Source organism: Fringilla coelebs (assembly GCF_963513975.1).
Source record: "Fringilla coelebs genome assembly, chromosome: 14".
In the NCBI taxonomy this organism is placed as follows: domain Eukaryota; kingdom Metazoa; phylum Chordata; class Aves; order Passeriformes; family Fringillidae; genus Fringilla; species Fringilla coelebs.
Genome location: NC_140040.1, coordinates 13763998 through 13778217, shown reverse-complemented (window position 1 = coordinate 13778217; position 14220 = coordinate 13763998). Strand labels below are relative to the sequence as shown.

Sequence of the window (14220 nt, the reverse complement as noted above, 5' to 3'; positions counted from 1 at the left end):
AACTGCTAACACAGTCAATTAGGAAATACCCTTGCAAGTCCTGCCTTCCTTCCCCACCTCCATTTCATTATTTTCCAGACAACTGAAGCTAAGGATGTCTGCAGGCAGCAGCAGAGCTAGGGATAGGTTACTGAACCTGATACCATGTGCACTATTGTAATGCATCTCAGCCAGGCAGCTGACAGCAGGGAGCTGGACAGATCAATTATGACATTTCATTTACATCAAAGTGATGAGATTTCTAGATAACACTGTTTACCATTTGCCCACAGTCCTTTCACCAGGTTACTCTGCCTCTCAGGATGCAAACAGGGCACCTGCTGTCTATCCACACTCACTCACTTGACCCCAGAGCTTACTCCTCACCACCAAATCTGTTACTCACAGAAACTACATTAGAAAGCTCATTACTTGGAATTCTCCTCCTTTCAATTTATTTTGTTTTTAAGCAGCTATTAAACTGTGGAGCAGAAAAGTGGTTACTGAGAATGTTTCCTCAGTGTGGTGGTAAGGATTCACCCTCCCACTCCTCCACACCCTTCAACAAAGACCTCTCCTCTAGAAACTGAACAAAAGAGTCATGTTGTTCCTGCTTCCCCTGAATTTCAGTGGTTTTATATCTAATGAAGTCAGTTTCTCATAAAGCCTGCTGATTTTAAGGGTCAGCCACAAAAGCTTCCCTCAGATTGAAGAAGCCTCTTACTTACAAGATGCTCTCTCAGTACTACTGGGAGCTCAGCAGAGAGCCCTGAGACCCACTTGACACCTGCCAAAAGCTCTTGTGTCAATGCAGTTTGCTCAGGTACAAGTAATTCTGTGTCAGGGGGGATCTGCCACAACAGGAGAGTGGCCCTGGCTGTGCAGTAATGCCAACAGGAATAAAACCAGTAAAAGCAAATTCTCCTCACCGAAGTGATGGGATAGGGCTCTCAGATACACACACAGCAAACAGACCTGTTGCATAAGAAAGGGTTATTTCTAGACAGTCAACTTTTCTGAAAAACAAACTTACATAATCCAGAGTTTGCTCCAAAACACATTAAAACCAGCACAATTGTTCTTGCTGACTTGAAATTTGACTGGCTTCAAATCAAATCCCTCAGAAAAGCCTCTACTTTGCCAGCAACATGCTTTTGTTTGAGAAGATGCAAATCCCCTAACTGCACTTTCTGCACTTCTGCTCCCTTCCTACTTTAGAAGATCTTTTTAGCTTCAAGTCTGAAAAGATATAACAAAAATGCACACTCAGAGCTGTACTAAGTTGTTGATTTGTAACCATCATTTCCAACTCCACCTTTCTCACCACCATGACTGACAATTGTTGTAAGAACACATCATTTCCTTTGCTTCTCCATTTACATTCCCAAGGTTGAAGGGCAAGAACTCTGTCCTCCAGCCCCCCTTCCTGGATACTGACTGAGGTGTGACCACCTCAGCACAATTTTACATTGCAGTGTTTAGGTCTTTGACAGGTAAAACACACTAGCACCTCAAATCATGCTGGATTGCACTGGAATGAAGAGACAGAAGTGCTCACAGGCAGCCGTGCAAGAGGCAGCCTCCAGCCTCCAAACCCATCCAACTGGACTCCAGCATCCCTTGGCTACTGCCACACACCCTTGGAAAATCCCAGGTGGAGTTTACAGAAGCAGCTCCTGCCATCATGTCAGGCCTGTGCAAGCTGGGGTCTCAGTCCCTGATTTCTTTCTCTCACTCGCATTTCCACCCAACAGCTCCCAACTGTGGTTCAACAAACACCAAGCACTGCATTCACTGCTCCTTGCTAATAATGGTCTTTGCAGGAATGTAACAGAGGGGGGATTTTTAAAATAAGAACTCTTTGACATTGCTATTTCTCACTGAGACCCAAAACACCACGTTAACAAAATTTTAGATCAAGTAAATACTTATCTGCCCTATAAGGAAGTCTGTTATGTTCTATATTCACCTGCTGATTTAGATGTCTGATATTTTGCTTTGACATCATTCACAAATACAGGAATAACCAGCAGTTCAGGCTTAATAACCATCAGTCTCAACACAAACTGCTTTGAAAAAGACTGAGAATAAAAGAGTTTGTGTACAAAAAGCAGTGGTTTTGCTAACTCTTCTCAGTAATCAAAGCTTGAAGCAAAAAGCCCCTTGCTGTCCTTTAGGTGAATGTTTCAATGTTTGACAAAAAGCAGAGAAATTGCTGCATCCATCTCAGCTATGAAAAACATCTCCAGCTAAACTTATAATGGTTTTTATCAGGTTGGAAGAAGTATACAGGAAACAAACAAAAGAATGTGATCTACAGAAAAGCTTCCCTAAAGGAACATTATACCACATGCCAGTGGAATTGCAGAAGGCAACTAACAACAAGAATCAAGTTTCTCAAAGCAAGGAATGAAAAGGCAAGTTTTTAAGTTTATCTCTCTAAAGCAGATAGCTTAACAACAGTTGGGTGTGATTTAGAAGCCTTGAATTAGGGCTCCAGTGGTACGATTGAGCACAGAGGTCCAGCTTTCCATCTGGGGTTAGTATCTCAGCACAAATATCTAGTAAGAACAGAAATCCAGAGCACACTTGGTACAGCCATTTCCACTCCCAAAACAGCAAATACCCCCCAGTGCTTCTCTGCAGGGCTTCTGTCAGGACTCAGGAAATTTTGCTTCTGAACTACCTTGCTACCTTAAATCAGCAGTCAACAGACTCCAAAGCATTCCTTTTCCTCAGCCACCAAGACATTTCTCTGTACTCATAGGAGGCTCCTGAATTAAAACAAATAAATCATTGAATTTGGAATTCTGCTGTTAGATCAGTGACAAATTAATCTCCAGCTGCATTGCAGAGACAGCTGTAGTGTAAACAGACACACTGATTATCAGTGCTGGACTACAAAAACAGCCCCAAGGCCTGGCACCACAAAGCCAAAATCACTCAGAGGAAAGCAAGCAAATAACAGTGCTGATAAAAGATCCAGGATTTAAATGGTTTGGATTTCATATTAGCTGATACCAGGAGTATTTGCCACTAATGGGTAGCAGGGCAGTGCCAGCTACAAATCCAGTAGCAGTGCATCAAGACCTTTTCAGTGCAAGAAATTAGGAGTTATAACACAGGGCTGGATGCTAGAAAATACTGCTGTCATGTTCTGCAGAGGGGTAAGCAAATTACAGCTGGCAAGAGTCCCTACATAATATCCCTGAAAATGGTCAAATACAGGGGTCTCATGCTCTCGTTCCAGCACAAAAGGAGAAACGGGAAAATTCTGACAAAGTTTGTGTTAACTGAATCAATCCAGTGAAGAGTGGATTCTGCACTGACCATAAAACAGATAAAAGTGCCCCAAAACAAGCTCAGTATCCTACAGCAATGATTGGCAGCTTCCTACCTGCCTTGCCAAGACAGACCATCCCTGCTGGCTGTGGTGACAGCTGCCTCACACAGTGGGATGACCCACAGACATTTGGTAGCTTGTGCCAATGTGTTCTGGCCCTAAACCTGATCATTCTGCATAAAGAACAAGAAACAAGAAGGTCAGTCAGCCATCACATCTGCAGCAAACTATTTTCTTTTTATAGCAAGACAGGGCAAGGGGGATGCAAACCAAGCTGTGCAGATTCCTAAAGGGGTGCTGAGAATTAACCAGAACCCTGAAGCTTCCCACACTGGGCTCCTGGGGACTTCAGCTGAAACTGGAACAGGAACCCACCAAGAAAACATCCAGAACAGAGTTATTGATAGAACAAGGGCATTTCTGTTCAACTCTGCCCAGCCCCAGACTACATCAGTGACCATGCAATGACAGGGCTGGAAGGAATCAGGGCTCTGAAGGGAAGCATTCAGCACCTGAAATCAAAAGTATGCCTAAGATAGGTGAGCAGAAAGCAGATGGGCTGCTCAAGCCTAAACAACAACACAAGGACACCAATGAGAGAGTGAAAGGTGAGCCACAAATATAGAAGACAACAGCAGGAGGACCTGTTAGCTCCTGCTACCTCAATTCAGCCATGGAGAAGGTGAAAACAAACCTGGTTTGTAATGTCACAGACTATATATAGTTTACTACTTTAGTTTCTGGGATATGAACTGTCTGAAAGGATACTCAATAGAGTATATTTAGACTGCAGACCACTATGGTGCAAAATTTAAATTGGAGCACATGACATCTTCCTCTTGAGTTCCCACAAAGCCTGGGGAGACAGTGTTAAAAAATGAGATGCTCAGAAATTTGTCAATCATGTATTTTTCTAAAAATCCCAATCCTTCAGAATGGTTTACCAATTCCATTCATTTCTTTCACTCTGCCTCTGTGAGCTCTCCACAGCAGTGTGCACACAGCCTGCCAAGAATCTGGACCCCAGGAGGGCTGTTTGGGCCCTGCAGTACATGGACTGTCCAGAGCCTGCATCCCAGAGCTGCTCTGCTGAGGAGAGAGAAGAGTGACTCCCAGGTAAGCAGGAGCCTGAAGTGCAGGTGCCAAGGCCTGATCTCCATCAACAGCTCTGCCGTCCCAGCATCAACTCCACAAAACAGGAGACAACTGTGCAAAGAAATTATAGGTGATTATTGTGCAGTGCAAGAACAGGAAGCTCAGGATGTGAACCAACAGCACCTGAGGAGTTCCAAATAACTCTACACAGGACTCAGAAAAATATCTCTGAGCAGCAAAAGCAGCAAGATTTTAGCCCTCCAGAAAAATCCCACAGAGTGAGACACCCCCAACCACACACATGAATGAGGAGAGGAGCATCAAGATTAACTTATGGGAATGACCAGGTGACTTCAAATATCTCATTAAGTGGCTGTGTCCTAAAAGAGGATACAAAATAAATCAGGTCCAGCAAATCAGAAGAAAGACAGCAGCAGCACTAAGGTTAAAAGGATTGATCTAGGTGAACATCAAAGCTGTTCAGCTCCAGAAAGGAAAAGCCTGAAGGAAGTACAGGTGCCTTGATCTTCAGGCACACATTAGAACACTCCTGTCACTGCCTCTCCTAAGAGTCCAATTAATTTCAGAGAAAAAAAGCCTCATCTTATTGCTTGAGCACCAACTCCTCCCTCCACTGTACCTCTGAGCAGTAACAGATTTCCAGTCAATCTGGAAAAACATGCAGGGCACTGTTGCAGAGCTGCCTGGGGTTAGAGGCCTTCCACAACAGCCCAGCCAGCTGAGCCAGCCCCTCGGTACTGCACAGGAGACTCCAGCCCACAAACACACAAACAGATTCCCCCCTGCAACCACTGACAGTAGAACTGTACCCATACCCACCACACCCTGCTGGGACAGGCTCAAACCTGGCCTGCAGGCTGACCCTGGGAAAAGAGAGCTCTCCCTAGGGTTAACATTAAACTTACACATCAGAGGAGTTCTCACCAGCTTTACTAAGAATTGCACATGTGGTCCAAGACTATTCATCCTGATGTGTTCTCTGCCAGTCCCATCCTCCAAAAGCATCCTTCCCTTTGCAATGCTCCATGAATTTGAGTGCTAGCTTTGTGAACAAAACAAAGGATGATTTTCCAAGAGATAAACATAATGAGTTTGGTAAACTGGCCAGAGTGATGTAATCCAATGCGAGACATCCAAAACAAAGTTGGTTTTGATTGTTAATGCACCAAGGACAAGGAAAACCAATAAATCAAAATAAATCTAAGATAACTTTTACCTGTGGACCTTAATGTGTTTCCAGAAGAGAAGCACCATTATCACTAATTTTACAGAAAAGGAAACTGAAGTAATGAATATGAAAGAATTACCCAGTCACCCAACAGATCAATTACAGAGAAACAAGATATTCTGAATCTCATTATAGTCTTCATTGCAAAACACTAACTCTGATCTGCACAGAGCCAAGCCACAGAATGCCATGGAGACAGATAACTGCAGTACTGACTTATTTGCCCCAAGACATGACTAGTCCAAAAAACCCTGGCTCATTTGTTTTTATGGTTCTAGGGCCACCTTCTGTAGTCCTGAAAATATATTTTATTTGTACTCCTTCAGAAAAAAAAGCAAGGGAAAATCTCATATATTTCAGGCTGTTTATTACCTTTAACAAAAAGCTGAAAATGAACAATTTAAATACATCATTACCTCTTGAACAAGAACAACAGATGAGCAGTATATTCAAATGAACAGGCCAAAACATTTTTCTGCTACGTTGCCATAAATAGACAAGAAAACATGCAGTCACTGGGATATGAAATGTGTCTGATCAACTGAGCCTGTTTCTTATGTAATATATGATTTAAAAAAATCATCATACTCTTGCCTAATAATTCCATTACATGTTGTTACATTAGAGGAATTTAAGGCTTTGGAACAATATCCTACTTATTGAAATTAGTAAAAATTTTGTCTGTTCTTCAACTGAGACAGATTTCAGTTTACTGCCGTTGATTTAGTTAATTTACTCCACTGGCTCTTTAAAAAACAAAGACGATTATGAATACAAGTTCTTTAAGAAAAGCCATTACAGCTATTGTTAAACAAAATATATGAGGAAATCCTTTCTTCAAAATTTTGAAAGAGAACAGTTTCAAAAAACCCACAACAATCTGATCTATTCTAATTAAAATGCAACTCTTACAATTACAATTTTTTTTAAATTTCTTGAACATTATTATATGCCCATGGAATTCTTTTTAAAGTTGCTTAAGTACATTTTCTGCTACTGCTCTTTTCAGCAGCTCAAAAAGTAGGTAAATGCAAACAGGCTACTGAAAAAAAATACATTTCCTAGACTTTCTGCCATGGTAGCAACTGAAACTGAAGCTCACAGGCAGCTTGAAAGCACAGTGGGTTTTAATGGGTAGCTTACAAAGGTAGAAAAGCAGATTCCCATCTTCCCTTCCACCAGTGGCGTCTCCACGGCTCTGTGTGCTTACAGGGTCTGTGCTCTGTCCATCAGGGCTTCAGCTCTGGGGAGAATTCTCTTTTGCTTTGCTCCTCAGACCTGTGCACTGTGGGGTTCTGATCTCACAGCTTTCCAGGATGACCCCAGAGCACTCTTTGAGTGCCACCGCTCAAGGTGATTGCACTGCTTTTACCACAGGTCAGATGGGCTCATGCAGAACTTGGCTGCTCATTAAATCACCTCAGGGTCAGCCTGCCCAACAGAGTCACTGTATAAAATTCACAGACATATGGCAAGCAAAGCAAAAAGCAGTAACAACCAACTTCCACATAATCTGAATGTCAGTGTGCCATCCTAAACAATAAATATTCCAGTCAGAATAAAAGTTTGAATGTGCCAAGGCTCCCCTGAAAAGTAAATTTATTTACAAAGGCAAAGCTTGCAGTCATCATTTCAGAAACACCTCCTTGAGGCTGGCAGGTGTTTTGCAAGCCAACAGGCTGCACAACCTGGCCAAGAATGTCAAACACACACAGCATGTTACAAAGACACAGAAACCAATTCTGTGCCATCCAGAAAGTTTTCAGTTTCAAACCAGGCTCACAATAAAGCACTAAGGAGTCCCTTACCGTAAATCTCTTTATGTAATCTGAAACACAAAATCCTCCCATGCTCAAACGTAGGGATCTGTGCAGGGCAGATTCTTGATATAAAGTCCCCATTCTGTTTGTCTTGTCTGGTGGTCACCGTGGTAGCCTGCAGCCTTTCACTGAATAAAGCTGCACAGCCTCCCTGGATCTTGCTAGAATTCTGCTGGTGTGATAAACCAGGCATTTCATCTTATCTGACACTACACCAGGCATTTCAGTCATTTCACTGCCTTATCACAGTACTAAGTTCTATCCATATCCCAGCAGTTCACTTCCTGAATCACTGATAACAGATACTCCAGGGCACAGAAACAATACAAGATGACAGCCAGACCTCTGGAGTCACTGAGCAGTCCCTTCTCTGCATTTCTTTGTTCCTTCATTTATTTTAATCCAATTTTACTTTGCTGTAGCTGTAACTTAAGGACAGCACGTTGGCTTCAGCCAAGCAGTAACAAGACTGCAATTTATCCAAGTGCTATTCTGCTTTTCAGTGACACTGATAACTGCTGCAGGATATTGCCTTCAACACAACACAAATGGAACACATGTGGGAATTTCTTGCATGCCCAGTTTCTTAAGCACAGGAATAGAGGGAACAATGAATAGATTCAAAATGACCATTCAGGAGGGTTCATCCTCCATCAGAATTCACACACCTATTATGCCTTAAGCACTATTTCTACATCTGATACTATGCACACAGAGCCATACCCTTCAGTCTCTAAACAGCTCACTTACTTGCACATATGTACGTTGCCATGAAGGCCATGTAGGCATGTTTGTGAACCCCCTAGATCTATGGTCTTTAATTTCTACCTACACAGTTAAATATGCAGCCACAATGCACCTAAATGATGTTTCTCGCGCATTTGGTTCTCAGCCAATTAATTCTTTTTTATTTTGTCCTGTGGAAGATACACAATTTTTTAATAGAATTCTTAACTGTAAGTTTGTGTCCATGGAGGACAAATAGACAAACAGAACAGATACCAAGACGCTGGATGACCTAAGAAGGAAATTAGTTCTAGAGAAGTAGAAGCAAATCTGCTTTCAGTTTTAATCTTTGTTTTCCTCTTTCACTCAGCCAACAAGCTGTAGTAGAATTATCTCTGATTACAAGCTGCAAGTGATCTAGCATTAAGATGAATCCATCAGGCATGGGCACACAAATGACAGCCTCTCACTATGGCCCTGCCTTTGAGCAGGTGGACAAGCACCTCAGGCAGCAGGAGCAGGACTGGCATGAGCCACATCTTCACTGCTTCAATCCCACCAGGAGTGTGTTCCACCAGAGCACAGGGGCACAGGCACCCTGCCCTGAAACAATGAGGCCAGTGGTGGAGATAAGATACTGTACCTTTAGCATTATGATCTAAGAGATGTCAGGTCCCGACGTGGGGGTACAGAGCTGGCTGCCCCTCTCACAGCAATAACAAGTGGTGTGTTTCCAGCTGGGTTTGTACAGCAAAGCAACAAATATGCTGTTAAAAAATGAAATGAAACCAACATAAGTACAGACAAAACCAGAATCAGGTGAGTGAGGAACACTTGCAGGGCAAAAGCCAGGGAGGAGATGGCCATGCTTGCTTTACTGCCTGGCAGGGAATGTTTTTCAGGCTATTTAATAAACAAGTGCAGAACAGGGGTTGCCTGGGGTCATGAGCTCTAGAGATGTTAGTAGTGTAACATCCTGCTAAAGGGACATAGGCAGCCTGAGGCTGCCTCAGATGCTGGACTTAAACCTCCAGAGATGAGACCAGTCTCAACTGGCAGACCCCTGTGCAATGCCTAACTCAATCTCCATGCCTTGGCTTTTTCACCTGTAAAACAGAATTAAACCTTTCCTAGCTCATAGAACATTCACAGCTTTAAGATCTATTATTACCATTCTGCCCTTATAAATTCTAGGTCAAAACTGCCCCAAGATTCTTAAGACACATCAGCTGGGTGCATGCAGTGGCACAGGAATATTGGTGCCCTCTGAGCTGAAAGCCCTGCCCCTGCTGAGCCATTCCACATGGACAGGGTAGGGATGCTGCTGGCCTTGTGGCAGCACCTCCAGCACATTCCTGGCACTGGGAACAGCACCCAGCCACTCTCAGAGGAACAGGAGACCATCCCCATGGACACCGAGCTCTTGAACAGGGCCTTCAGCTTTTTTACTACCATGTAACTGATTGTGGGAATTAAAGACCCCCATTCCAGTACCTAAGAAAGGAACAAATATTAGAACTGCCCAAGAGGTACAGACCTTAGACCCAAGGGAGGGAAAGAAGTATTTTTGTGACTTCTTCCAATAGCACAAATAACCATGCAGTTACTCTAGATTTAGTAAAGAGACACTATTACTTCATGTGGCAGCAGAGGCATGTACAGCATGCAAGAACCATGCCACAGGGGAAAGCTTGCATGACAAAGAGAATCCTTTAGAAACTTTGGCAAGAATTCTGGAATGAGCAATGCTCAGCCTGCAACCTTCCATTAGCAGATCTAAATACAGAACCACAGTGTAAAACAACACCTTCCTGCAGTATTTGCATTAATTAATATTAAGAATATAATTCTTATTATGAGTTTCACTGACTGCTTTTTTTTTCCATTTAGATTCTGAAAAAGAATTAATTTGGAGCTTGTCTCTCCCTCAGTTTCATCTCCAATCTCACAACATCAGTCCTGGACTGTGTGATTTTGTGAGTATTTAAAGGCAACAATTTAGTAGCAACTATATAACTTTCAATCTCCAACAAGGAAATACTCCACTTTTCACAAAGTTAAATGTATTTCTGTGACAATGGACACAGGACTATGTTATCTTTAGTACCTGGGTAAAGTCTAATGGATTTTACATAAAAGGAAATATAGATCTTGGTGCCTTGCCCTTGAGCTATAGGCAAGGAAAGTGATCACTTTGAGTATAGGCATTGAAGGTGTCACAAGACACCATTTACTTATAGAAGAAATGCAGAACTTTACCAAAACTCATGCACATAACATCCAGCAAATGAAATCAAGACCAAGGTTAGTACTTCAGCTTTTAGAGGAACTCTTCAAATCTGCTATACTTACACTCCAAAACTCCTCTCTCAAGCTAGAGAGGATGCAGCACATCAGTGCATTTGGAGCACAGACCAAGACAAGGGAAGAAGTAAAGAGGTTTATTTTAACTGGCTTCTCCAGCCAGCTGCTGACAGATTTGCCAATTCCTGCCCTAACTACAGAGTAAAATGAAGGGGGTCAGCATTTTTGAGGTGACCTCTCTCATCTCCCAGCATTAGCCTCTGTGAATTAGGAAAAGGTGCACTGGTCCACAAGCATCCCATTTTCAGGGAATTTATAATCTGAACAACATTACTTAGATCAAATGGTTAATACAAAGTACCTTCTTTCCTGAAAATGAGGGGAAGCTTTAGTCACTTGGCACACTTTAGTCACTCTACACACACTGAAGAATTAGGAAATCACATAAGTATTTGAGAACCTGGCATTAATAATCAGGGGCAGGGAGCTTCTACCACTGATGTCACCCAGTATAAGCCACCATGCCTATGCCCTAAACATCAGCCTGAAGGTTCCCAGTTCTCTTCCACAGGCACTTCAAACTGCACTGCTAACTTACCCTTCCATTACGCTTCCATCCACACCACGGGCTGGAGCTGAAAGCCAGCGCAGGAGTGTCCCCAGGGAAATGCACACAGGAGCAGCAGGCAGGCTACTGACACCAGAAATGTTCAGGTGCCCTTCTGCATCTGATCAGGACAAGTATTCAGGAGCCTGTGAAGACTTTGAGTGATGAGGCATTTTCTAAGAGCAGTCAATTCCTGGTTGTCTCTGTGCCAGTATCAGCTCATTGCTAGAGCTGCTCCACTCACAATGGATTAGTATTAAAGGACAGGTCTGCAACCCTCCCCACCTCATTAATATTCATTTTAGATTTTAAATTCCAGTTACACAAGGACTCATGCCCAAGGCTTGATGCCTCATAAATTATATTCCATTTTTAAACCTTCAGCATTCGCTGTCATTGTTTCAGAAGGAAAACACTAGCAGAGACAGCTTTAGGCAAGCTGCTTTTGTTGAAAAGAATACTATCTAAAGCCCTGCTTTAACTTCATTAGCCCACAAAGATTTGCACTACAACGAATCCTGCCTGCAAAGCACAAATACAACTGCCAGCAAATTTTAATTCTGTCAATATTCTGCTTTTTTTACAGCTGCCAAAGCAAGTGCATATAATGTCTGCAGCTGAATAAACTCACAAAAGGAACTTACCAAGGGAAGACTTGAAAATAGCTACAACCACCATAAAAAAACAAATTAAGAGACAAAGCGACTCTCTATGCACTTTGTCTCCTGGCAAACAGGGGTGGGTGATGTAGATGATTTTGCATGGAGAGCTACCACATTACACAGCAAACCTGGCTTTGATGTCAGAAGAAAGGTCCAAAGGAGAAGAGACTGAAGCCTTCTCTGTAAGGGTGGGGGCCAATTTTTGGGTAGCAGTCGCCTCCTTCTGTGAAACCCCAAGCCTTGTTACACAGGTCAACCTGACAAGCACCTGGATCCTTCTAGTCTCCACTACTGAAGGAATGAACAGTAAAAGGAAAAACAAATTTTACTCATTTTACCTTTACAAAAGGTAAAAGTTGCTGCAGCACAGATTTCATGTTCAACAGCCTGTTAGTTTAAAACATGGAGAGGTAACTGGAAACAAAACGATTTGACATCATTTTTCTACCTGCCTTCTAAAAAGCCTTCAGCAGGGAGAGGAGCAGACCAGGCTTGTTTCCCAACACAGGATGAGCAGGCTGACACTTGCATGGGATGAGAGATTTTTATCAAGCTCCTATTCTGCAGGTGCACTATCCTGTCATTTTTATAAAGAATTAACACATATCCTCTTGCCCACTCTGAGACAGCCACAGAGGTGGTAATTACAGCCTCTCATTTAATGGTCCATTAACTAGAGGAGACATCATTTAAGTGAGTAAGCCAAATAAAGTACACATGAAGCACATGAATATACATGTGGAAATCAGAATTATACAGTCCTCTAGACTGAATATGAAATTCAAAGGTAAATATTTTGGTGGACTTTAACTTTGGCAGCCTGGATTGATGACTTTTTTCCCCTGTCTTTTAAATCACTGTCCCCTAACCAGGTTCATTCTAGCCCTCAAAAACCTTCCTCACAAGATGTCTCTCCATTTTGATTCAGCTCTGAAAAGCAAGGATTAACACTCTCAATTCCACTCACAGTGGTGGTGGGATTTTGTTCACCTTCCATATCATGTCTGAATCTGTTGCCCACAGAAAAGCCCAGAAATCTCACAAGTAAGGGTACAGATGGGGAAGACCAAGCACAGGAACAAAAGAACATAGCTACTGGAGAATTCCTTTTTCCAACCACTTGATTTCTAGGTATAAAGAACTGCTCAACTCTGGGAGCAGCTGGAATAGCAGTATCCTTACTCCTCTGCAAGGGCAGCACCTCTCCAGTCACTCTCCTTGCTCTCCAAACTGCCCTGTTCCTCCTCCCAGCTCCCATTGCTGAAGCAATGCACTGCTTCCTTCAGTGACATCGTGCAGGTGTCCAGGTCACTCTCCCCAACAGCCTGACCACACTCATTGTTAATTCCCACCACCAGACCTTTCTCTATTCCCTAGCCAAATCCAGCTTGTCTTTTCCCTACCCTCTCCATTCCTGGCATGCTCTCTCTGGTCGCTGCCTCCCCCTCATGTCTGGAGTGAGCTGCAATCACCTTCCTGCCTTTGCTATATAAGGAAACCCCACTGCAGCTCCAGTGCTGGCTAATAGGAAAACTGCATGCCTGAAACCCCAGAAACTAAGATTACTGTAATCATAATACAGCCCAAGAACAGTCTGACAGTGGCCTTTTAAGCCACTGTGGTTTTGAGTATTACTGCAGTCACAGAGTGCAAGCTGTCAAAAACCCATTAAGATTTCACAGCTTGATCAGCAAAAAAAGCTCTGGTGAACTGAGAAGCAACAATCAACAATCAGTAGTAATAAATCTAATATAGTCTCAACCCATCTGTTCATCTCACAAAACATAATTTTTATGACTTCCTCAGATTCCCAATGTTCAAAAATTGAAACTTCTTGTTTCCAAAGAATGCATTTGTAACACAGGCATTCAAAACAGAATGTCCCCCCTGCTCTTTACCATTTGCTGTATTTTTATTTTTGATCTTTCTGTAGTTGGTAGGAGTAGGGTTCTGCTCATCTGGATTTCAAATTTTTGCAATATATTAACAGTCTAATAAAGATTTTAAGAGGCAAAACATTTTGAGACTAATTTTCCTATGTACTATTGCCATCAATCTCAACCACTGAACAGTACAAATTGTTCAAGTATCTGTTTCCCCTTCCAAAGTCCTTTAACCTTTTATTTTTTTCCAGAACTACATTTAGATGCACACGCAGGAGCTGTAAGCAAACGTGAGCTTCCCTGTTGCTAAGTAACTGTGTGCCAGAGCCTGCCCTGCCACTGTTGTAAGCAACAGCACCACAGCTGCCACGTTTGGAATTTGCTCAGCGTCAAGAAATGTAAGCTAAATATTTTGGATGAGACTCCCAATCTTCTTAAAATGGGTGTGAGCAACAATGAAAGAGAAATAGATCTGGAGATGACCAGACTCATGAGTAATCCTAATGCTGTGGGACACTTTTCCCCATCAGAACACTCAGGCTGTATTCCAGA

At 42.6% G+C, this 14220-nt stretch overlaps 1 protein-coding gene across 2 annotated transcripts in view; it reads right to left on the bottom strand.

Moving 5' to 3' along the window:
• The window catches only part of MYLK3 (myosin light chain kinase 3), a 31675-nt gene extending 24144 nt beyond the window's left edge, over window positions 1-7531 (bottom strand). The window contains exon 1 of one of the 2 annotated variants that reach the window (XM_084215316.1): window positions 7475-7531. In XM_084215316.1, coding sequence (XP_084071442.1) covers window positions 7475-7516 — 42 coding nt within the window. In that variant the 5' untranslated portion in view covers window positions 7517-7531. Of the gene's footprint in view, window positions 1-6809; window positions 6889-7474 lie in introns of those variants that run through there. The other variant, XM_084215317.1, reaches the window with a different exon arrangement.
• Between the last annotated feature and the right edge of the window lie 6689 nt (window positions 7532-14220).